The sequence below is a fragment of the Eubalaena glacialis genome, chromosome 3 (genome assembly GCF_028564815.1).
Source record: "Eubalaena glacialis isolate mEubGla1 chromosome 3, mEubGla1.1.hap2.+ XY, whole genome shotgun sequence".
Lineage (NCBI taxonomy): Eukaryota > Metazoa > Chordata > Mammalia > Artiodactyla > Balaenidae > Eubalaena > Eubalaena glacialis.
The window spans coordinates 78,919,702-78,945,218 of record NC_083718.1 but is presented as its reverse complement, the minus strand read 5'-3'; the positions used below and the strand labels follow the sequence as shown (position 1 = coordinate 78,945,218).

The following is a 25,517-nucleotide window of genomic DNA, read 5'->3' as shown; positions in this document are numbered from 1 at the left end:
AGAGCAGAATGAAGGGACAGAGGGGGACTGAGGGGGGACAGGGAGAACAAGCAGGACAAGTGAGAGGAGTGAGAATGGACTCCAGAGGGAAAACAATGGGTCAGTACAGAAAGACAGGGAAGACCAAGAAGAGGGGGAAAGGGAGCCAGGCAGCAGACAGGAGGAGGAGACCACAGAGGGATAAGTGGTGGGGAGACTGCTGGAAAGGCCACTGGGCATCACTGATCACCTTCCATCACTTCTTCTCACAGAAGAGGACATTGAGAACCCAAGTGTGGACTTGATTTCTCTAAGACTAAAAGACACTAAAATTTCCAGCCAGACCACAGACTGCAGCCTTTGTCATGAGCCAGGACTGGGTACAACAGAGAGGGTCAGGAGGATGCAGGCAAGAGCAGGAAGAAAATCTGGACTGGACAGTGTGAGAAATGGAAGGGAAATGAGAGACTGTGTGGGAGGCCTGTGACTGCTGGAGGCTGTAGGTTTTCTCCGACAGGGAAGTGGGCAGAGGGAGAGGTTTTGTGTGTTGGTGTGCCAAAGGAAGTCAGATGAGAGGGAAAGAGGGTTGAGAGGGGGAACTGTCTCTGAATTCTGAGGGCAGCTTGCCTGCGGTGGCATCCTTCGCCTAAGAGAGCTTCAATGCTCCTCCTGCTGCCTCTGTTCTTCAAGGGACTTCTCTGCCATGGGGCAAGCAAAGTGGGTAAGCTGATCCCAGGTGGAAAGACACCTGTGGTTGTGCACTGCAGGATGGAGAAGTTCTGGGGAGGACCTGGGGGAAGGGGGAGTAACGCTCTTTCAGAATGCCCTTGGAGTCTGCCCGCCAGGCTAGTTCCAGGCAAAGTATCCTTGGCCGTAGTCTCAGTTAATCTCTCTGATTTTGGGGTGAGGATGCTGGCCCGGGGGAGAGGGTGTGGAAATATGTGCAACCTGTTTAACCATATCCATAAAGAGCCCCTTTATGGGGCTCTCTTCTCCTGTCCTTTCATTCCCTCTCTCAGCTCCACAGGTCTTAGGACCCCGTCATTCGGCCGCAGAAGAGCCCCTCTCCTTCCACGTGCTCCAGATCTCCTCCTTCGCCAATCGCAGCTGGACACACACCCAGGCCTCAGGCTGGCTGGGCGAGATGCAGACTCATGGCTGGGACAGTGTCTTGGGCACCATCCGCTTTTTGAAGCCTTGGTCCCAGGGTAACTTCAGTAAGGAGGAGCTGAAGAACATCCAGGCATTCCTGCAGTTGTACATCCATAGTTTCCCTCGGGAAGTGCAGGCCTTTGCCAGTCAGTTTCAGTTTCAATGTGAGTTCTTTGTTCCAAGCTAACATTTGCCTGAGGGCTCCGACCATCTTCCAAAGGGTAGATGGCTTATGTACCCTGACTGTCTTCCAAACTTCCTGACCTTGTACTTGTCCCCCTTTGGTCACTCTCTTCTCTGCTGCACCCTTCACCACCATCCCCACTCTATCCCCCTCCTCTACCCCCATATACACAGCTCTCACACCCCTGAAAATACCCTCATATTCTAGACCTTGAATAGTTGTCTCTTCTTGATCTTCTGCCCAGCACTCCTGGTCAGCCTTTCCCAACCAGGATTCTGCCCTTCTTTCTTCCTGGCCTGAGTGTTTACAGGATTCAGCCTGTACCTAACCACTCCCCAATCTGCTCTTCCAGACCATCTTCTGATTCTCTAACAGTCTTCCCATCTAGCTCTTCCCCTTCAGTATTTCAAAATACCTTTATTATCTCAAAATTTTATTCCCACAAATTTCCTCCTTTTTTCTGCCCCATCTCTAGTCTTCCATGTGATCCCCTAGCAAGTTTTCCTTCCCTGTAATTCTTTCCATATTGATTCTCTCTTTCTTGTCCACCCACAGACCCCTTTGAGCTCCAGGTATCATTTGGCTGTTTAATTCGTCCTGGGAAGGCCTCAGAAAGCTTCTTAAATGGGGCATATCAAGGATCAGATTTCCTGAGTTTCCAAGAAAATTCCTGGAAACCGTCTCCAGGAGCAGGGAGTCGAGCTCAGAATGTCTGTAAGGTGCTCAACCACTACAAATTTATTAAAGAAATCATTCAGAGCCTTCTCAGTGACATCTGCCCTCGGTTTCTGGCAGGCCTCCTTGAAGCAGGGAAGTCAGAACTGCAACGACAAGGTGAGCCCAACTCTCTCTCCCCTCTTATTTCTAGTGTTTCAACTCTTGTATTTGAGTTTTCTACCCTTTATCAACTTTTTGAATCACATAATAAGCTAGAGGGTGAAAAGTATGGGTTTAGAATTGTTTCTAAGAAAAGAGAAAGAAGTGATTACTCAAACTGCAAAGGGACCCTAAGTCACTGAGTTGTGGCCTAGGGTACCCTCCTAAATTCCATTTCTCCTCATCTTCTCCTTTCTAGTGAAGCCAGAGGCTTGGGTGTCCAAAGGCTCCAGTCCTGGGCCTGGTCGTCTGTTGCTGATGTGCCACGTCTCTGGCTTTCATCCAAAACCCGTGTGGGTGATGTGGATGAGGGGTGAGCAGAAGCAGCCAGGCACTCAGCAAGGAGATGTCTTGCCCAATGCTGACGGGACTTGGTATCTCCAAGTAACCCTGGACGTGGCGGCTGGGGAGGCGGCCGGCCTGAGTTGCCGAGTAAAGCACAGCAGTCTAGGAGGCCAGGACCTAATCATCCATTGGGGTGAGAAAGAACTGGGGCCCAGCTGGGAGGTGATAGTCTTCTCATAGTCCAAGGGCTAATGAGTGAGGAGCTTAAGAAGTGGCTAGGATGCTATGCACAAGAGGATACAGGTGGGGGAATCCAAGTAAAGAAGGATGGAGCATGACAGCAGTTAAATTTCAAGAAAATGCAAGTAGAGGATTAGAGGTACTAAAGAGAAAAGAAAGACGGACCTATTGATTTGGTGAAAGAGAGAGGGAGTGGGCAGAGCAGGGACATAGACTCAGGAGGAATTGAAATGAGAGTCCTGGAAAAGACAGAGGAAAGCTCTGGGGAGGTGCCACTATTGTGAAATGAGAAGCATTAACTGTGGTAGAATAGAGAGTACTTTATAGATTGACTTCCTTATTTTATCCCCAACTAGGTGGATACTCCTTCCTCCTGATATTGATCTGTTTGATGGTAATAGTTTCCCTGGTCATGTTGGTTATAGTTGACTCATTATTTAAAGAACAGAGGTGAGTCTTTTCTTGTTTTGGCTCTTCAACTTCTTATCAACTCATTTGTCTTTCCTCTATTTTCTTTTTCGCTTTCCCCTTTCTCTCTGATTTCCTTTATTTGAGATCAAGATCCCATTTTCCCCCACAGCTCAAATCAGAACCTCCTCTCTGCCCATGTCTCCCACCCTGCCTTTCCACAGGAGTCGATACCCAAGATCCCAGGGGTTCAGGACATCAGCTCTGCTTGGCACAGGAATGGTGGACCAAAAACAGACTCTTAAAGAAATGGAAACCCAACTCTGGCGTCATTAATTTTACCTTCCACATAAAATCCCTTTCTGCTTTTGTTTAAACATGACTCATAGCTATAAACAAAGCATGATTTTGTTAAAGCAGCTTGTTCTGGTAGAAATCCTCATCCCTTTGGAAATCTGTTTGTTTTTCCCCTATCTTCCAGCAATATCTTTCTGCTTCAGCCACTCCTTCATCACTATCGATCCTTCAAACTTTAATTCAGATGCCTCTCTCTTAAGAGCTTCCCTGGATCACCCAGTTGACGGCTCTTTTCTATGCCCCAAATTGGACTGTTCTTCCTAAATACACTCATCTCTTCCTACTCCAAACAATAATTTTTATGTTTTTGTACTTTTTTCTCATTTGCTTGAAAGCAAGATTTATGTGTTTGTATTTGTGTCCATGACCAAAAGCCTTACCTGGACCAGGGCCAGCTTCATGGGCAGGTGACCTGTGCAGTTGTTGCCATCTTGAAATCCTACTCATTTTTGAAGGAGAGATACTGCCTTTTTATTTTATACTGGTCCCACAAATTATGTAGCTTGTTTGGCTTGAAAGGGATATTTCTCAATAAATGCTGACTGAAATAAATGTATTGTCAAATAAAGTGTCTTAATCCCTTTCCTCTTTGGCATCTTTGCATCATTTGGCTGTGTTCTTATTAAAACTCGTTCTCTCTCCCTTTGTCTCTCATCAGAGGTGAAGGAGACAGGTACGTGCTTCAGACTTCATAGCCACTGGGAGATTCGTGCACCTTCAGAGATATTTAAAGAAAATAGTAACACATTAGAGTGTCTCCTGTCAAAGAGAGGATGGGGTTGGACTGACATTCCTGATTCTTTGAGATTGTGTGTTACTATATGTGTCTTTGTGGATACACATATTCAGGGGATAAATTCATATTTTGGGAAGTTAGGAAGAGAACATGGGGATTGAGGATAATTTTCATGGGCAGAGCCAAGCAATGAAGGAATAGATTGATCAGATGCCAGCTAGTTATATGTTTACTGTTCTTTATTATTTTGATTTATGATTATCATTATTACTTATACTTTGTTGTCTCCTTAATTTTTTAATATGGATTTAAAAATTATCTAATGGCTTTAATTGAGATCCATTTGATTGAGTCTGTTGGAGAGCAGGAAGCTGTTAAGGTGCAGTGTTCATACTGATGTCCAGGTGACATCTTCCCTTAAATGAGATAATTGAGCAGATTGTATAGATTTATTAGTGGGAATTTAATATTCTGTATGGGATATTTCAAGTGAACAGATGGGGTTCTACGGTCACTTATCCAGGCTGTACTCTCACACATGAACAAAGTAATGGGGCCAGCACTCTCCCTGTTGAGAGTTCATCATCTACTGAATGCCGTGTTCAGACAGCCTATCTAGGGGCAGGCCACCAGAGTCCAGAGAGGAAGGCAGAATTTTAAGGGCTTTTGGAACAATAAATAAAGTCTATATAAGTACCACACACTAACCAATTGTGCCACTGGAGCTCCTCTTAACAACTTTTCCTTCAGTTTCAGTTGTTTGGCCAAATTAGCTAGTTAGGACCTAGCAGCAAATGAAATCATATAAGTTGCAAAGAAGTCACATAAACTCAATTTGAACTCAACATGTTAAAAGACCTAAAAAGTATTCTCAATCTCTGTCACTATTAAAAGTGACCCAAACACTATTGGCAGCATATTTGTTTACCACTAAAATGTTATATGTGCCACAGAACCCAGATTCTACATTTAAAGAAATTCCTTTAAATGTAGTTGTCAATGTATAAATTACTTTAGGGGAGGTAGTTGTTTCCATTTTCTGTCAAGAAATATCTAGGCTACCAATATTTTTCAACTGAAGAACAGCAATGATTCTCAAAATATGAAATAAAGTATTTAGTTACAAAGCAAAAGATGTGTGAATGTTATAGTATATGTTTAATTTTTATTGCTTTTATTAAGTAGGAGTGTTACATACATACCACACATTTTATTAATTATACTTTCATTCGTATGCGTGGCTATTTGTGTAAACAGGCAAGACTAAACAGAGGAGATAAGCCAAGTAATCACAGAAAAAGTACACATTGAATCAAATATAGGAAAGACTGTTTACCAGAAATCATCATCTAATAATAACCAGGTGGAAAAGGGGTTTTACAGTTAATCATCATAGATGGTTACACATAATAGCCAAATACAAAGTTCAAAAGTGTGTTCCAACATGAAGAATTAGCCAAATATTTTAGAAAGAAGAATTAACTATGCAAATTAAATATTCATATCCTAAGACATGTATATTTTAGATGTCTCTACTAATTATATTAAATACATTGTGTAATAATGTAATGAATACCATAATATACAATCTAATGGACTGAGTAAACACAACATAATGATAGTATAATCGCTCAGGTAATGCCAGCTTCTCACAAGATAAAAAAATGATAATTTCTGGAAAGACATGATGTTTAAAAAATTTTTAAAAAATATATAGAAGATATAGACTTAAAAAGTCCATGGTACAATACTTAGAATTTTATTCTTGTCGCCTGAGAAACTGGGATTGCCTCTTGGTGGGTGTTGAGCCAAAAGACACAAACAAGCCAACGATTGGGAAAAGGAAGTATTCATTACTTGCAGGAAGTAAGGAGGACACCAGGGATCTTTCCTAAAGCAGCGTCTCACTGAACAGCAAAATTGGGGAAGTTTTAAGCTAAGAGTACATGTACATTAGTAAACGGACTTGGGCGATTGAGAGTCCAAGTTCTAGTTGATTGAAGTCAAGAGGGTTAGAAAAGGTCTACATCATCCGCCCTTAGGTTCCAGTTGATCTGGTGGTTGAGGGGGGTTTAAATTCTACAAAACAGAAACACAACTGGGGATCTTTACAACTGATGTGTTACTTTGCTATTGTTGCTTCTCTTACCTGGTAACAATTTGTTCTTTTGTTCCCTTAAGATCATTATTACTGAGACCTGTTCAAGGACAAGCATTGTGGCCAGGCTTAGATCACAAAATGGCTTAGGCCAAAAATGGCTTCTCTTACGTCAAGAAAGCCATGCCTGGTTCTCTTTCTCTGGGGACCCCCTACCTTATCTGCTTACATTCTCAAATATACTCAGCTGAATCTTCATTACTTTAATCCATATCTTTATTCATATAAACTCCCATTAAGTTTTCACCTAGGTTTTGCCTTCCTAGTGTTTCATTGATTTTTACAAATTTCACATATTCTAGGCTTTATAATTAGTTGTATATTTAATGCCTGCATGTATAGAAGGATTGTGAGGGTTTAATGTTTGAACATATTCAAGTTTTATTACTGAAATGACTTTAAGCCAGTGAAAATTTTAGTGAGTTTTCCCATTGACACACAAAAGCCTCATTGGACCTGAAAAATATACATCAACAGGTTCAAATTCAAATTCTGAGATGCCAGGTGTGAGACATTAGGTCAGAAGAAAAAAAAAAATAAATGAAGCAAACGATAGAGATACAACTTTGTCTAAAGTTGAAATAACATGTTTTCACCCCCCAACAACTAACATGAAAGCATAAAACTGTGTCAAACAGAGATCTGAAAGAACACAAGATCTGATTTTCAACGTTGCCAGGGGATTTCCCCCCTGCCAAGCTGTAAACAAAGCTGATGACCCAGTTCACCCATTTCTTACTTGGGGGATGATTTATTTTTTGACACAGAGAAGAGTTTTGGTAAGAATGAGCTATGATGTTGTCATTTTAGAGAGGTAACTGGGTCTGATGTAGAGAATGGATTTAAGAGGTCAATAAAGAGATATTTTCAGTGATTCCTCTGTAAACTGAGAAAGGACTGAACTAAAGCAAGGAGAGAAGATTAATCCTGGCTGCATAATCTAATCTAAATGAGAAGTTAAACAACATCACTGGAGAAAAAAAAAAAAAGAAGCCAGTCTGTATCAAGACAAAGAAGAGTTACTTTCTATGGACTTCACCTTCACACTTCCTTGAAACTTGCCAGAAATTTTGTCAATAGTTGCAACATAGTCCCAGCAGTCTCTGTGATGGAATTCAGGGGATGCTCAGAGCCTCTATTGGGCCCACAGTAAAGTGTGCCTCAGGACTATCTTTATGGGATGAGCACTATTGAAAAGAATTGTCTTTAGGGGCCCTAGGATAACAGGCTTGAAAGTATCAATAGAAGCAAGAGAAAGTTAAAGATGACTAGGGATTTTTTCTGGTTAAGAAAATAGAGAGGGTAATAGAAAATATTCCAATTACTTCAGTTTAAGCGTTGCTTGTGATAAAGAAGGTGGCCCCTATTCTTAAGGAAAGTAAGAAGAGTTTCACTAGAAAAGTGATAACATTTAATAAATAACCTGTTGGTAATAAATGCGTCTGAGGAAAATGGGAGTAGAACTAAAGACATTTTAAGTATTTCAGCTAGAAATTAAAGAATATAAAACATCAAAAGAGAACTGGTTAAAGTAATTAATATTATTGTAAATGTCTACCTATGTCAAATATATGACAAAATTTTAGTTTTTCTCCAAGAAAGAGGTTGTATCCACAATTTAAAAATGATCACCCCCCAATAAATGGGTCCCAGGGCATGGACTTTTAGTGTCTGAATTAACCTTTCAGTTACATGGAGTTTTCTTCTAAATGAATTTTCAATTCATGAGATGCTTCCTATTAACTTAAGCTGAAAGTATAATATCTATCTCTATTAATTAATCTGCCTGAAATTATGTGTCTGAAATGACCTATGGAAGAAATGTAACTCATAGGAACAGAAAGTAGGATGGTAGTTGTCAGGGGCTAGAGGGTGGGGGAAGTGGGGAGTTTCTGTTCAATGAGTACAAAGTTTCAGTTATGCAAGATCAAAAATTTCTAGGGATCTGCTGTACAACATTGTGCTTATAGTTAGCAATACTGTACTGTACACTTGAAAATTTGTCACAAGGTTAGATCTCATGGTATGTGTTTTTTTAATCAAAAATTTAAAAAACAGACACATGCATAGAAGGTGTCTATAAAAGTGCATATTGTTTGTTGCATCAAGGTAGTGTTATTGCAGTGAATGCATGTGTTCACCACACTGCAGTGCATATAATACACTATGTAGAGACACAAGAATGAAAGATGTTTCTAATAGTCATAGCTGTGCATATGAATCAGGACTGTCCTATTTCAGTGGAAGATGTGTTCATTATATTGTGATGTATGTAATAAACTATGTGAAAACACATGTTTAAAGAAAGGATACCAATGGTTATGGAGCAGGATTTGGGATGCTTTTTCTTTTCTTTTCTTTTTTGAGTTAATTTGGTCCTAAATGGTTTTTGAGTATAAAGACTTATTTGATAAAAATGCGTGAAACTTGACTACAGACTAATTTTTAGTGAGAGCCAATTGTACTTACAAAATATTTTATTACCTTTCATAGACATGCTTAATATTTTATTTTATGTGTTATTTTGTTCTGCTATTAATCACAAAATGGCCAGATGAGTAGAATAGTTCATGTGAGGAGTGTGTATATAAGGAGAAAACATTATTTTTCTTTAGATTTTAATTTATATTTTATTGTGGCCACATTGTTTTATAATGCATGTTTAATATTTTATCACTAAGTAAGATAACTCTGTGTGTGTGTGTGTGTGTGTGTGTGTGTGTATTTAAAATTAGGGGAGGCTGAATGTCCAAGATGACAACTAACAGGAATTTGCCAGGCACTTTTTGAGTGCTGAAAATACGTTTTAGAAAAGGGGTCTGTGATTATGAGGATGAGGCATGAGGCAGCCTTAAAAAAGGCATGGAAGTGTCATTTCTTCCTAAAATCTATTTTGTCGCACATACACACAAACAAACAAACAAACATAAAAACCCTGGGAACATGAGACCAGTGGGCCTTAAACATAGCACGAGGGAATTAAAACTGGGCTGCATGATGTATAAACGGAGTCTGAAGTAGACAATTAATTTGCTGAGATATTTTAATTTGAGGTGAGAGTAATGATTATTAGTGGACTAGAAATTTATGTTGAGCTCTCATAAGTTAATTATTTGTATTCTCCTCAATTCTCTAACATAATGTGGATACAGTCATATCACAATTTAATATTGGAGTCACAGTCATGGAGTATTTAATTGATTCCTTAATTGACCTATACACTCACATCATAATGGAAATGAATGACAGCATCCTCACTGATGGTAGAGTGCACAAGCTATTTGAATGTTTGACTGTCTGAGTTTAGATGACAACTAATTATAGAAAAGCCAGCTTCCCAATACACAGGCTCATGGGGACTTGAATTTTCAAACCTTTTGTGCTCAGGTAGAAAACCAAGAGTTTTGATTGAGAGTTATAAGATTTACCAGATATGAACACAGGATGCAAAACTATATTTGAATTCCAGATAAACAACAAATAAATTTTTTAGTACATCCTACATGATATTTCAGGCACTCATATTAAGTCATTATTTGTGTTTATTTGAATTTAAAATTAATGGGGCATCCAGTAATTTATCTGGCAACCTATATGATCCCACAAGAATTAGTATTTATTTACTTATTTGAAAAAACCCTTTTATTTTGAAATAATTATGCATTCACAAGACATTGCACAGAGAGGTCATCCTGTTTCCCCCAATGGTTACATCTGACATACCTACAGTACAATATCAAGCCCAGGAAATTGATGTTGTACAATATGTGTGTGGTTCTATGCCATTTTCACATGTATAAGATTGTGTAATCATTTAGTGCCCTTTCTTCTGACTCTAGCAATGTAAGTTTTTTTTTTTTAGCATCTTTATTGGAGTATAATTACTTTACAATCGTTGTTAGTTTCTGTTTTATTATGAAGTGGATCAGCTATACTTATATATATATCCCCATATTTCCTCCCTCTTACGTCTCCCTCTCACACTCCCTATCCCACCCCTCTAGGTGGTCACAAAGCACCAAGCTGATCTCCCTGTGCTATGTGGCTGCTACCCACTAGCTATCTATTTTACCTTTGGTAGTGTATATATGTCAGTGTCACTCTCTCATTTCGTCCCAGCTTAACCTTCCCACTCCCCATGTCCTCAAGTGCCTTCTCTACGTCTGCGTCTTTATTCCTGTCCTGACCCTAGGATCTTCAGAACCATTTTTTTTTTTTTTTTAGATTGCATATATATGTGATAGCATACAGTATTTGTTTTTCTATTTCTGACTTACTTCACTCTGTATGACAGACTCTAGGTCCATCCACCTCAGTAAAAATAACTCGATTTCATTTCTTTTTATGGCTGAGTAATATTCCATTGTATATATGTGCCACATCTTCTTTAGCCATTCATCTTTTGATGGACACTTAGGTTACTTCCATGTCCTGGCTATTGTAAATAGAGCTGCAATGAACATTGTGGTACATGACTCTTTTTGAATTATGGTTTTCTCAGGGTATAAGCCCAGTAGTAGGATTGCTGTGTTATATGGTAGTTCTCTTTTAGGTTTTTAAGGAAGCTCCATACTGTTCTCCATAGTGGCTCTATCAATTTACATTCCCACCCACAGTGCAAGAGGTTTCCCTTTTCTCCACAACCTCTCCAGCATTTATTGTTTGTAGATTTTTTGATGATGACCATTCTGACTGGTGTGAGGTGATACCTCATTGTACTTTTGATTTACAGTTCTCTAATGATTAGTGATGTTGAGCATCCTTTCATGTGTTTGTTGGCAATCTGTATATCTTCTTTGGAGAAATGTCTATATAGGTCTTCGGCCCAACTTTGGATTGGGTTGTTTGTTTTTCTCATATTGAGCTGCATGAGCTGCTTGTAAATTTTGGAGATTAATCCTTTGTCAGTTGTTTCATTTGCAAATATTTTCTCCCATTATGAGGGTTGTCTTTTCGTCTTGTTTATGTTTTCCTTTGACATGCAAAAGCTTTTGTTTCATTAGGTCCCATTTGTTTATTTTTGTTTTTATTTCCATTTCTCTAGGAGGTGGGTCAAAAAGGATCTTGCTGTGATTTATGTCATAGAGGGTTCTGCTGTTGGTTTCCACTAAGAGTTTTATAGTATCTGGCCTTACATTTAGGTCTTTAATCCATTTTGAGTTTATTTTTGTGTATGGTGTTAGGGAGTGTTCTAAATTCATTCTTCTACAGTAGCTGTCCAGTTTTCCCAGCATCACTTATTGCAGAGGCTGTCTTTTCTCCATTGTATATTCTTGCCTCTTTTATCAAAAAAAAGGTAACCATATGTGTGTGGGTTTACCTCTGGGCTTTCTATCCTGTTCCATTGATCTATATTTCTGTTTTTGTGCCAGTACCATACTGTCTTGATTACTGTAGCTTTGTAGTATAGTCTGAAGACAGGGAGCCTGATTCCTCCAGCTCCATTTTTCTTTCTCAAGATTGCTTTGGCTATTCTGGGTCTTTTGTGTTTCCATACAAATTGTGAAATTTTTTGTTCTAGTTCTGTGAAAAATGCCATTGGTTGTTTGATAGGGATTGCATTGAATCTGTAGATTGCTTTGGGTAGTAGAGTCATTTTCACAATGTTGATTCTTCCAATCCAAGAACATGGTCTATCTCTCCATCAGTTTGTATCATCTTTAATTTCTTTCATCAGTGTCTTATAATTTTCTGCATACAGGTCTTTTGTCTCCTTAGGTAGGTTTATTCCTAGATATTTTATTCTTTTTGTTGCAATGGTAAATGGGAGTGTTTTCTTAATTTCACTTCACAGATTTTTCATCATTAGTGTATAGGAATGCAAGAGATTTCTGTGCATTAATTTTGTATCCTGCTACTTTACCAAATTCATTGATTAGCTCTAGTAGTTTTCTGGTAGCATCTTTAGGATTCTCTATGTGTAGTATCATGTCATCTGCAAACAGTGACAGCTTTACTTCTTCTTCTCCAATTTGGATTCCTTTTATTTCTTTTTCTTCTCTGATTACTGTGGCTAAAACTTCCAAAACTATGTTGAATAATAGTGGTGAGAGTGGGCAACCTTGTCTTCTTCCTGATCTTCATGGAATTGATTTCAGTTTTTCACCATTGAGAACGATGTTGGCTGTGGGTCTGTCATATATGGCCTTTATTATGTTGAGGTAATTTCCCTCTATGCCTACTTTCTGGAGTGTTTTTTATCATAAATGGGTGTTGAATTTTTTTGAAAGCTTTTTCTGCATCTATTGAGATGATTATATGGTTTATCTCCTTCAATTTGTTAATATGGTTTATCACATTGAATGATTTGCATATATTGAAGAATCCTTGCATTCCTGGGATAAACCCCACTTGATCATAGTGTATGATCCTTTTAATGTGCTGTTGGATTCTGTTTGGTAGTATTTTCTTGAGAATTTTTGCATCTATGTCCATCAGTGTTATTGGCCTGTAGCTTTCTTTCTTTGTGACATCTTTGTCTGGTTTTGGTATCAGGGTGATGGTGGCCTCATAAAATGAGTTTGGGAGTGTTACTCCTTCTGCTATATTTTGGAAGAGTTTGAGAAGGATAGGTGTTAGCTATTCTCTAAATGTTTGATAGAATTCACCTGTGAAGCCATCTGGTCCTGTGCTTTTTTTTTGGAAGATTTTTAATCACAGTTTCAATTTCAGTGCTTGTGATTGGTCTGTCTATAGTTTCTATTTCTTCCTGGTTCAGTCTTGGAAGGTTGTTCTTTTCTAATAATTTGTCCATTTCTTCCAGGTTGTCCATTTTATTGGCATAGAGTTGCTTGAAGTAATCTCTCACAATCCTTTGTAATTCTGCAGTGTCTGTTGTTACTTCTCTTTTTTCATTTCTAATTCTATTGATTTGAGTCTTCTCCCTTTTTTTCTTGATGAGTCTGGCTAATGGTTTATCAATTTTTGTTTATCTTCTCAAGAACCAGCTTTTAGTTTTATAGATCTTTCCTATTGTTTCTTTCTTTTCTTTTTCATTTATTTCTGATCTGATCTTTATGATTTCTTTCCTTCTGTTAACTTTGGGGGTTTTTTTGTTCTTCTTTCTCTAATTGCTTTAGATGTAATGCTACACTGTTTATTTGAGATGTTTCTTGTTTCTTAACGTAGGATGATATTGCTATAAACTTCCCTCTTAGAACTGCTTTTGCTGCATTCCATAGGTTTTGGGTTTTCATGTTTTCATTGTCATTTGTTTCCAGGTATTTTTGATTTCCTCTTTGATTTCTTCAGTGGTCTCTTGTTTATTAAGTAGTGTATTGTTTAGCCTCCATGTGTTTATATTTTTTACAGATTATTTCCTCTAATTGAAATCTAGTCTCATAGCATTGTGGTCAGAAAAGATTCTTGGTACGATTTCAATTTTCTTAAATTTACCTAGGCTTGATTTGTCAGCCAAGATATGATCTATCCAGGGGAATATTCCACAAGAACTTGAGAAGTCTAGAGAATTTTTAATTTCATTTATTATGTTCTTCATCAATTTTGTTTGCTCTTTTGTGCTTCTAGGTCCTTGTTAAAAGTTTCTTGTATTTTCTCCATTCTATTTCCAAGAATTTTAACCATCTTTACTATCATTACTCTGAAATCTTTTTTAGGTAGACTGCCTATTTCCTCTTCATTTGTTTGGTTTTGTGGGTTTTTACGTTGCTCCTTCTTCTGCTGTGTATTTCTCTGTCTTCTCATTTGTTTAAATTACTTTGTTTGGGGTCTCCTTTTCTCAGGCTGCAAGTTCATAGTTCTTGTTGTTTTTGGTGTCTGCCCTTAGTGGGTGAGGTTGTTTCAGTGGGTTGTGTAGGCCTCCTGGTGGAGGGGGCTGGTACCTGTGTTCTGGTTGGTGGGGCTGGATCTTGTCTTTCTGGTGGGCACAGCCACGTCTGGTGGTGTGTTTTGTGGTGTCTGAGAACTTAGTAAGATTTTAGGCAGCTTCTCTGCTAATGGGTGGTCCTGTGTTCCTGTCTTGATAGTTGTTTGGCATGGGGCGGCCAGCACTTGATCTTGCTGGCTGTTGGGTTGAGCTGTTTCTTAGCATTGAGATAATGATCTCTGAGAGAGCTGTCTCCAATTGATATTACATGGGGCTGGGAGGTCTCTGGTGTCCAATGTCCTGAACTCAGTTCTCCCACCTTGGTGGCTCAGGCCTGACACCAGGCTGGAGCACCAAGACCCTGTCAGCTGCACCACCACGTGTGTGGGGATTTTCTTGCCTTTGGGAATTCTGAGGTCTTCTGCCAGCATCCACTAGGTGTTTTGCAGGAGTTGTTCCACTTTTATGTTTATTTTTGATGTATTTGCTGTGAGGAAGGTGATCTCTATGTCTTACTCCTCCACCATCTTGAAGGTCCCCCTCAACATGGAGGTTTCTTAAAAAACTTAATATAGAGTTACCATATGTTCCTGCAATCCCACTCCTGGGCATATATCTAGAAAAGACAAAAACTCTAACTCAAAAAGATCCACACACCCCAATGTTTATAGCAGCATTATTTACAATGACAAAGACAAGGAAGCAACCTAAATATCTATCGACAGTTGAATACATATAGAAGATGTGGCATATATATACAGTGGAATACTACTCAGCCAGAAAAATGAAGGAAATAATGCCATTTGCAGCAACATGGATGGATTTAGAGATTAGCATTCTAAATGAAGTAAGTCAGACAGAGAAAGACAATATCATATGATATTACTCATATTTGAAATCTACCTGAAAATAAGTGATATAAATGACATTATTTACAAAACAGAAACAGACTCACAGATTTTAAAAACAAATTTATGGTTACCAAAGGGGAAACGTAGTGTGGGGGAGGGATAAACTGAAGTTAACATATACACACTACTATAAGCAAAATTGATAATCAACAAGGACATACTGTATGGTACATGGAACTCTACTCAATATTCTGTAATAAGCTATATGGGAAAAGAATCTGAAAAAGAATGAATATATGTATATGTATAATTGAATCACTTTGTTATACACCTAAAACTAACACAGCATTGTAAATAAATGATACTCCAATAAAATTAAAAATAAGAAAGACAAATATGTGATATTACTTATATATGTATTCTAAAAAATAATACACTTGAGCTTATTTACAAAACAGAAGTAGACTCACAGACACAGAAAACATATTTATGGCTGCCCAAGGGGAAAGGGGGGGAAGGGTAAATTGGAAGTTTGTAATTAACATACACATACTACCATACATAAAAGAGATAACCAACAAGGTCCTACTGTATAGCACAGGGAACTATACTCAATATTTTGTAATAACCAATATGGAAAAGAATCTGAAAAAGAATATAAAAGAATATATATAACTGAATCACTTTGCTGTACACTTGAAACTAACACAACATTGTAAACCAACTATACTTCAATAAAAAAGAGTATATTAAAAAACACAAAAAGAAAAACAAAAGCTGAGGAATGTTTAGTCACCAGAACTCACCAAAGAAAATCTCAAAGGACGTTCTTAAAATTGAAATAAAATGATTGTCAAGGAAAACTTGGATCTCCTAGAAGTAATGCAGAGTTCTGGGAATGGCAAACATTTCAGTAAATATAAAAGTTATTTTTTTTTTATTAGAGTATAGCTGCTTTACAATGTTGTGTTAGTTTCTGCTGTACAGTGAAGTGAATCAGCTATATGTATACATATTTCCCCTGTTTTTTGGATTTCCTTCCCATTTTTTAATATAACAGTTTTTAAAGCTAGCCAAATACATAAAGAATAAAATCAAATACAACATAAAAATATAATATGAGGTTTATAATATTTAGAAATACAATATGTGAAAAATAGCACAAAACTCAAAAGGGGTAAATGAATGTACAGTGTTGTAAAAGTCACATTATAAAGTGTTACAATTTTTTTTAAAGATTGATTGTGGTAAGTTGAAGATGCATAGTTTAGGAAAAAAACAAAAACAAAGATATTGCTAATAAAACAATAGAAAAAATGAAACAGAATACTAAAAACATTCTGTTAACCCAATGGAAGTCAAGAAAAAGGGAAAACAGGAACAAAGTTCTGATGGAAGAAAGATATCAGAAAGCAAGATGATACACTTAAAAACCATCAATGAAATGAAACATATCAAGAATAAATTATCTAAATGCATCAACTAAAAGACAGAGATGACCAGACTTTGATAAAAAAATAAGATTCCAATTACATGTTTTCTGCAAGAAACTCATTTAAAATATAAATTTTCATATAACAGTAAGAGTTTAGAAAAAATGCACAAAAATTCCAATCATTAGAAAGCCAGAGTGACTATTTTAACATCAGACAAAGTGTATTTCAGCATCAAGAATATTAACAGTAGTAAAGGTGACCATTTTTAATGATTAAAAAATTGAGTAAAAGTTCTAATGGTTAAAAATGAATATGCATTTTACAACAAAGATTCAAATTCCAGGAAGGGGCAAAAAAAAAAAGCAGGCAATTCCAAAATTGTAGATAAAGATTTCAAACTTCTCTTTTTGTAATTGATAAAGATTGATAAAGTATAAAAGACCTAAACAGTAACACCAAACTTTATTTAATTGATATTTATAAAACTCCACACCCAACAAAAGCAGAATATCATTTTTCTTCAAGCCTATTTGCAAAGGGAGAACACTTCCTGGGCCATTAAATATATGTTAAGTGATTCCTGGGCTCAGAACAAATCAAGGATATCTACCTTTTTCACTTCAAATCAATGTTGCATTGAGAGTACTAGCCAATGCAGCAAGGCAAGGAAAACAAATAAAAGGCAGCCATATTGGAAAATAAGTAAAACTCTATTCACAGAAAATGTGATTATTTACGTACAAACTGCAAAGCAATCAACGTAAAAAGCTAGTAAAACATTTTTAGTTAAAAAAAAAAACCTAGTAAATGAATTTAGCAAGATTGTAAGATATGCAAAGACTACAAGGTAATAAGTTGATGTACAAAATAGAACTGTATTTCTTTACAATACCAACAAAAAATGTGGAAACTGATATTAATTACAATAGCAATATAAAATGCCAACAAAACCATGAAATATTTAGGTACAGTAAAAATTAAAAAGAAAAACTACTGGGAAAAAACAAAGAAGACCTAAATAAATGTAAAGTTGTAACATGACCATAGATTGAGAGACTCAAAATTGTTAATATGGCAATTATCCTCAATTTGATTTATTGTTAAACACAAGTACAATACACATCCCAGCATGCTTTTCTCTAGAAATTGACAAGTTGATTCTAAATTTTATATGATAATGCAAAGCACAGAGAATAAACAAAACAATTTAGAAATAGATGAAAACATTTAAAATAGATGAGCACAATTTAGAAACAGATGACCCAGATTTCAAGACATACTGTAGCATGATGTTGACCAAGTGGTCTTGACATAAGAATCGACAGAAATAAGTGACAGAGGTCAAGAGGTACAAACTTCCATTAACAAAATAAATGAGTCATGGGGATGAAATGTACAGCATAAGGAATATAGTCATTTATATTGTAATATCTTTGTATGGTGACAGATGGAAACTAGATATAATACGGTGATTATTTTGTAATGTATAGAAATACCAACTCGCTATGTTGTACACCTGGAACTAACATAGTAGTTCAATTATACTTCAGTTAAAGAAATATGTGGACACTGGGAGGAAATGCATCCAAATGGTAATAATAGTTACCTCTGGGGTAGTGGGGAACATGGGTGATTGTTAATTTTTAACTTATGCTTTCATGTATTTCTAGTTGTCAGCAATGAACATGTATTGCTTGTAAAATTAGAAAGAAAATAAATATTAAAAATGAAAAGAAGCGTAGACACATGAATCAATGTAACAGAAAGTACAATATGGACATAGTACCATGAATATAAGGTCAATAAATTTTCAACAAAGTTGTGAAGGTATTTCAACAAGGAAAGAATAGTCATGTCAACATACTGTGGATGGAAATACTGGATGTACATATTAAAAAATATAAACCTTGACTCTTACCTATTCTCATATACAAAATTTTAAAAATATCAAAACTACACACATTCCATAATAGAACGTAGGAGATAATCTGCAGCTTGGAGTAGACAGATATTTATTAGAGAGGAGAAAGACCATGTGAATAATAAAAAGAACAATAATGATAAATTGAACTATATCAAATTAATAAACTTCTGCTATCCTAAATTAGATAACGATGATGGTTACACAACTCTGTGAATATACTAAATACTAAAAACCACTGAACTGTACACTTTAAAAGTGTATATTTTATGGTATGAAAATTATATTTTATTAAAACTGTTATAAAAAAGGCATGATTAATAAAATGGAAAAATAAACTACATAGTAGGAGTACGTATTTGCATAATGTATATCTGATAAAGGACTTGTATTCAAAATGCAAAAATCACTCTTACAAAGAAAAAAAAAACAAGTTAATTAAAACATAGTCAAACATTTGAATACATACTTCACAAAACAAGATGTACAAATAGCCGGAGCACATGAAAAATGATCAACATAATTAATATTCAAGAAAACACATGATAAAAGTGCAATGAAATATCACTATACATTTAAGAAATTTGAAAGACTGACTACACCAAGAGTTGGCTAGGATGTGCAAGCACTGGTACATGCATACATTGCTCATGGAAATTATTTATGATACAACCTCGCTGAAAAATAGTCTGGCCGTTTATAAATAGTTAAACAGCCATTCCATTCATAGGTACTCACCAAAGATAAATGAACATGTACGTCTAAGCAATGGCTTAGAAATTAATATTCATAAGAGTTTTATTCCTAATAGTCTCAAACTGGAAGTAATCTAAATGTCCTTCAACAGTTCGACAGGTGAATAAATTGTGATGATTAGGGACTTCCCTGGTGGTGCAGTGGTTAAAAATCCGCCTTCCAATTCAGGGAACATGGGTTCGAGCCCTGGTCCGGGAAGATCCCACATGCCGTGGAGCAACTAAGCCCATGCGTCACAACTACTGAGCCTGTATGCCACAACTACTGAAGTCCACGCGCCTAGAGCCTGTGCTCCGCAACGAGAGAAGACACCACAATGAGAAGCCCGTGCACCACACGAAGAGTAGCTCCCACTCACAGCAATTAGAGAAAGCCGGCGCACAGCAATGAAGACCCAATGCGGCCAAAAATAAATAAATTAAAAAAAATTGTGATGATTAATAAATGGAATACTCTTAAGCAATAAAAAGTGAACTAAAAATTTAACAATATGAGTGAGTCTCCAAAACATTATGGCAAGTGGAAAAAAAACAAAGACACAGAACTGAGTATATGGTTTGATTCCATTTGTATTAAATTCTGGCAAAGGTCAAACCATATCAACAGAAAGGAAGATAATTATTTTTCTTGTCCTAGGACTGAGTGGGACTGACCACAACGGAGAGAAGGAAACTCTTTAGGCCTGTAAAAATAGTCTATAACTTTATTGGGTGGTTGTGGCTTTTATGTATGCATTTGTAAAACTCACCAAACTGTACATTTAAATTGGGAACGTTTTATGGTATTTAAGTGAAACCTCCAGAAGGTTAATACAATTCGTTTTTGATTCACACATCTCATTTATTTTAAGCTTTAAACTCTATTTGTAAGATAACAAGTAACTTAATGATAACGCTCAACTAGACATAAAATACTTGTTAAAAGGTAGGTTTTTGTAGATCACTCCAATATTCCTGACTAGAATTGTTATGAACAAGAATCTGATAAGATGAATTTGTAATTAAGCCCTACTTTGGCTCTTATAAACACTAAAGGTGAGAATCCCTGCATAAATACACCAATATCCTAACGTAAAATTCAATGAAAAATGTCCACTTGGTCTGCTGTATTACACACTAAATCATGGTGATTTCTCTTTCAGAATCCATCACAAATGGACTGAACTTCCAATTCAGACTAATTATGTTCATAGCTCCTGCTCCCCAGGTTCCTCAACTAAGGGTACCTTGAGAAACTGGAAACATTATTTTTCCAAAATAAACTTGACTTCTAATTAACCCCAAGACAAAGTCTTTAGGGCAGTAGATCAAGCCTCAGGAGTCCAATAATCACAGTATATGCTTATAATAATCACTTCCCATGTGATACTAAGAACTGCATGAACCAGAACTTCTCAAGATCGTGACTTCGGCTGGACAAGCTGAGAGTCCTGATGGATAGGGGAGGCTACCTCTGCTGATGCAGATGAGAGCTTCTGTCTCAAGGCAGATTCACTCTCTTCTGCTGCTATTTCCTCAGGTTCTGGTCTTTGGCTTATTCCTAGTGGGTTCCCAGATACTGAATACCTGTTTCTGTCTGAATTGAAAGGAGGAGAGCAATGTAGGTACTTGCTGAGCAGTGGGAATATTGATCTAGTCTGGGGCTTTGTGGGGTCTAGACCTGAATGAAGGCTAGTGCTTGTTAACACTTTCCCCCATTACAATTCTGGCAAGTGGCAGGGCTAAGAATGAGAACCAGGGGCTGCTTTTAACTCCAGGTACTAAAAGTGATTTGGCATGCTCCATGTTGTTCTCTAAATTTTTCTTCATGATTATACTGGGTCATTTTAGCTCCCAGTTAGATTTTCCTTTCTTCTTTCTTTCTTCTTTTTCTTCTTCTTTTTTAAGATTGGTTGATTTATGGATCAAATGAAATAATACTTATCAAATCTCTACTCCTCTTTCTACTGTCTACTCATGGATGTATGATTTTAGCTATAAATGAAAACTGATGCAGTATTTAAACTCCATTTTAATAAGGCAAAATCAGGATGTTCATGTGTACTTAAGAATATAAAATTCCACTTCTTTACTATCTGAGGCTGCCTACATAATTTCTCCCAGCTAATAGATTGATGCTTTTCTTAAGATAAATTGAATATCTCACAAGTATTACAGCTGAAAAACATATAGATTTGCCTGCTTTGAGGTACACAGTATCCTCAAATATTGAGTCACTATTTAAATCTAAACTACATAAAATCCCTGTGGAGTATCTAAGAAGTTAGAAAAAGAAGTTGGGAAGTGTCATCTCTAAGGATCATAACCTGAATTCCATCCACAGGCTCTAGAATATTATAAGGGGACTTTCAGGGTCATCTAACTAGAGAATGTTGGAGTCCATGAGTTGAAAATGTTCTTGAAAGTCAGTACTCAGCTGTTACCCTAAGTCAAATCCCTTTCTGTAGGATATCATGCAAGGAGCCTCTTCTTAAATACTTTCCATGCATCTTAACAGTTTTTTACAGTTATTGACCTGTCCCCTTTAATTTTAAAATAAGGAGACGGAATATCCAAGTTAAGTACTTTGCCCAAAGTCACACAAAGCTAGACCTAAAATATAGATCTTCTCAGTCCAAATTGAGGGATCTTTTACCTTAATCTTATAGCCTGTGGGTATTTGGCCGGAAGATCTTTTTATTCTTCTGCTCTTATATCTTTCTATCCATAGTACTGATATAACACACTGTGGTGGTCTTTGATGTCTTCTTGAGCAGATGGGGGCTGCCTTCTCAGGTATGCTGTGCCAGTGAGTCTCCATACACCATGAAAAGGGAAACTATATCAATCATACCACTCATTTAGACTGTGGGGTTATATTAACAGTATGTAAAAATCCACTTAACTGACAAAAGCTGCCCACATGGGTCTGAGTGACAAAAACTCCAGACAGTTTTTTTTGGTATTGGGTAGATACCCAATTCAGGCACTCTTTCAGAATCAGGTAATTCTAACTTCTGTGGTCTACTCTACAATTCATAGTCAGTGGAGTGAGGATATAGTGAGGATTAGACATGGGTTAGTTGAAAGGAGATCCAGAAAAATCTTGGAAAATTGACAAGGATAAGCAATGACCATAAATTTAGATTTCCCTCAGTGTCTTGGAATAGATGGAAATTCATATGTCCAGGTGAAAGTGTTATATAGTGAAACTGTCTCATTAGTCTGCCTTTCTTGATATAGAAAACATATAACTAGTATACATATACATATGTATATAATGGGGATATACATGGTATACACATTCTTTATATTTATATATATAACAGAAATATCTTTAGAGTTACAGAGTGAAAAATTCCTATTATTTGTGTTAAAGAGCTTTAAAACAAGTGTATGTGAGTATCCTGATACTAACTTCAAATAAATGAATAATTATAACTACTAAGTTGAGGACCAGTTTCTAGTAATTAAGAAAGAACAAAAATTATCTCTAAATTCTAGGAATAGATAAAAAGAGTTTCAGAAATTTCCAATCATTTAACGTAGGGTCTAGAGAACTAAGGTTTGCAATTGACTAGAAAAATGCAAAAAAAAAACTGTGGTAGCAGATTCAAATAATTCTTCAACACAAAGTGATGTAAAAGTTATACAAATATACTGAAAAGTATATAAACAAACACTGGACACAACCAATACATGCTAGATGATTTTGTATCCAGAGAATACTTTCTTACTTCTTAGGCTTGGTCAGTGGGAAACACACGCATGAAAAATTATCTTATATAAGGCCTAAAAATGACTTTACAAATAATCCTTTCCAGCAGTTTGCAAACTGTATTTAGCAGCAGAATATTCAAAAGGAATTTTATTGACATAATAATATATAAAAAATATAAAGCTTATGGTTTATGTCAATGGTAGGAATCTCGAAAACTGCCCAGTTTTCCCCTTCTCTCTCGCTTTCTGTGACAAGGTCTTGGTCATTTTTTGCAAAACTATTTTTCTGAGTTTCTCTGAGGCATCTATAATGGGAAAAGTGAAGGGTGTTGTAAAATGTCACAAAGTTAATGAGTCTCTCTCTTGTTTTAAACCAACTTAGTGACTCTTGTCTTCCTGAAAAAGAATATTTTTTTAAACTAATGTTATCATCTGTTCTATCCTTGGCTCAGTGCTCTAGTTTGTGGATCCTGCAGAAGCGTTTCTAATTGGTCTATCGTTGGTCATTCTGTTAGAAATAACACTAAAAGCTTTTTTCTTTTTTCTTATTATTTTGGGTATTGACATAAAATTGTTGTAATGAATATTGACATAAGGTATATGATATTCTTATCACATATCATCGCATATACTAAGTTGTCAATTAATACAGATCCCTTCACACTTTTGTTCAGCAGTCATCTAATTCTTCCTCTCCCTCCCCATTTTGTGGTTGATAAACTGAAGTTCACATGCTGTATCTGAACTTTACTCATTCTTTTTTTTTTTTTAATTTTTTTTTTTTCTTAAATTTATTTATTTATTTATTTTTGGCTGTGTCGGGTCTTCGTTTCTGTGTGAGGGCTTTCCCTAGTTGCGGCAAGTGGGGGCCACTCTTCATCGCGGTGCGCGGGCCTCTCACCATCGCGGCCTCTCTTGTTGCGGAGCACAGGCTCCAGACGCGCAGGCTCAGTAGTTGTGGTTCACGGGCCCAGTTGCTCTGCGGCATGTGGGATCTTCCCAGACCAGGGCTCGAACCCGTGTCCCCTGCATTAGCAGGCAGATTCTCAACCACTGCGCCACCAGGGAAGCCCTTTACTCATTCTTTCATGCCACTTTCTGATCATGCTTAGGTAGCTGAAATTAACCATATTTTTCACATTTGGAGAGCTGGTTTCCTTGGGCTTGTAGTGAGTAAGAAAATCAATATAAACCATAAGTAAGATACAAGGGAAAATGATCAGATAACGCCTTAATCCTTGGCTAGAGAGATAACATGTCCTTGGTATTGGGAAAAAAGTCTGCTAATTGCTTGTCAGTTATTCTGTTCCATATTTAGCCTTAATTCTTATTTTGGCAGATATATTTGGAGGAAATGAATGAGTTCCACTAAACATCTGGAAATGCCTGCCAACTGTAGGCTTTGTGCTGAGTTCCCTGTCTATTTCTCCCTCCCTGGACCCTGGCCTCTGGCTCTGGCTCTGGCTCTCCTATATAACAGTGACCATGGAGTGGGTCAATGAAACCTCGGTGAGAGAGTTTTTCTTCCTTGGCTTCTCATCTCTGGCTGGGCTGCAACAGCTGCTCTTCGTTGTCTTCCTGCTTGTGTACCTGTTCATGCTGGGCACCAATGCCATCATCATTTCTACCATTGTGCTGGACAGAGCCCTCCATACCCCTATGTACTTCTTCCTTGGTGTCCTCTCCTCTTCTGAGACTTGCTACACCTTCGTCATTATACCCAAGATGCTGGTTGACCTGCTGGCCCAGAAGAAGACCATCTCCTTCCTGGGCTGTGCCATCCAAATGTTTACCTTCCTCTTCCTCATCTGCTCTCACTCCTTCCTGCTGGCAGCCATGGGTTATGATCGTTATGTGGCTATCTGTAACCCTCTGCGTTACACAGTGCTCATGGGCTATGGGGGGTGTTTGGGACTTGTGGCGGCTGCCTGTGCCTGTGGTTTCACTGTCTCAGTGGTCACCACATCCCTGATATTTCACCTGCCATTCCACTCCTCCAACCATCTCCATCACTACTTCTGTGATATCTCTCCTGTCCTCAAGCTGGCATCTCATCACTCTCACCTCAGTCAGTTGGTCATATTCATGCTTGGTGTGTTTGTCTTGGTTATTCCACTGTTACTTATCCTGGTCTCCTATATCCGCGTCATCTCTGCCATTCTAAAAATCCCATCCTCTGTTGGAAGATACAAAGCTTTCTCTACCTGTGCCTCCCATCTCATTGTGGTAACTGTTCATTATGGTTGTGCCTCTTTCATCTACTTAAGGCCCAAATCCCATTATTCTTCAAGTCAAGACACCCTAATATCTGTGTCTTATACCATCCTCACTCCATTGTTCAATCCAATGATTTACAGTCTGAGAAGTAAGGAATTCAAATCAGCCCTTCGAAGAACAATGGTCCAAACTTCATGTCCTATTAATCAAAGAGCCAATTTTTCACTATTCAGTTAACTGTATGCATTTTACGTGCCAGGTAACATGTGTGCTTTCACACAGTTTCTCATTTAAGTGTAGAACTCACACTGTACCATAAAGATCTTTTACATAGTAGGAGAATGAGGCTCAGAGATGTTAAGATATTTTGAGTTTCTACCATCAGTGATTTCTAAGAAGGTTATGCAAATGTAGGAAAGAATTACTCATTTATGGAAC

At 37.2% G+C, this 25,517-nt stretch overlaps 2 protein-coding genes across 2 annotated transcripts; both read left to right on the top strand.

Annotated features, from left to right (window-relative positions):
• The first annotated feature begins 639 nt into the window (after positions 1–639).
• LOC133088090 (T-cell surface glycoprotein CD1e, membrane-associated-like) lies at positions 640–3,429 on the top strand. Its single transcript, XM_061185870.1, has 6 exons — positions 640–715; positions 1,014–1,295; positions 1,871–2,149; positions 2,391–2,669; positions 3,073–3,166; positions 3,297–3,429. Exons 1-6 carry the CDS (start codon positions 640–642, stop codon positions 3,427–3,429), a joined length of 1,143 nt encoding a protein of 380 aa, XP_061041853.1.
• A 20,918-nt stretch (positions 3,430–24,347) lies between these two features.
• Positions 24,348–25,316, top strand: LOC133087045 (olfactory receptor 10K1-like). Its single transcript, XM_061183811.1, has one exon. The coding sequence runs from the start codon at positions 24,348–24,350 to the stop codon at positions 25,314–25,316; it is 969 nt and encodes a 322-aa protein (XP_061039794.1).
• The last annotated feature ends 201 nt before the right edge of the window (positions 25,317–25,517 follow it).

Bases quoted from the DNA above. Each gene is read 5' to 3' on its own strand.
- LOC133087045 (XM_061183811.1), top strand. From the start codon at position 24,348: ATGGAGTGGGTCAATGAAACCTCGGTGAGAGAGTTTTTCTTCCTTGGC.
- LOC133088090 (XM_061185870.1), top strand. From the start codon at position 640: ATGCTCCTCCTGCTGCCTCTGTTCTTCAAGGGACTTCTCTGCCATGGG. The intron at 1,296-1,870 runs GTGAGTTCTTTG...GTCCACCCACAG, and splicing joins CAGTCAGTTTCAGTTTCAAT to ACCCCTTTGAGCTCCAGGTA. The intron at 3,167-3,296 runs GTGAGTCTTTTC...TTTCCCCCACAG, and splicing joins TCATTATTTAAAGAACAGAG to CTCAAATCAGAACCTCCTCT.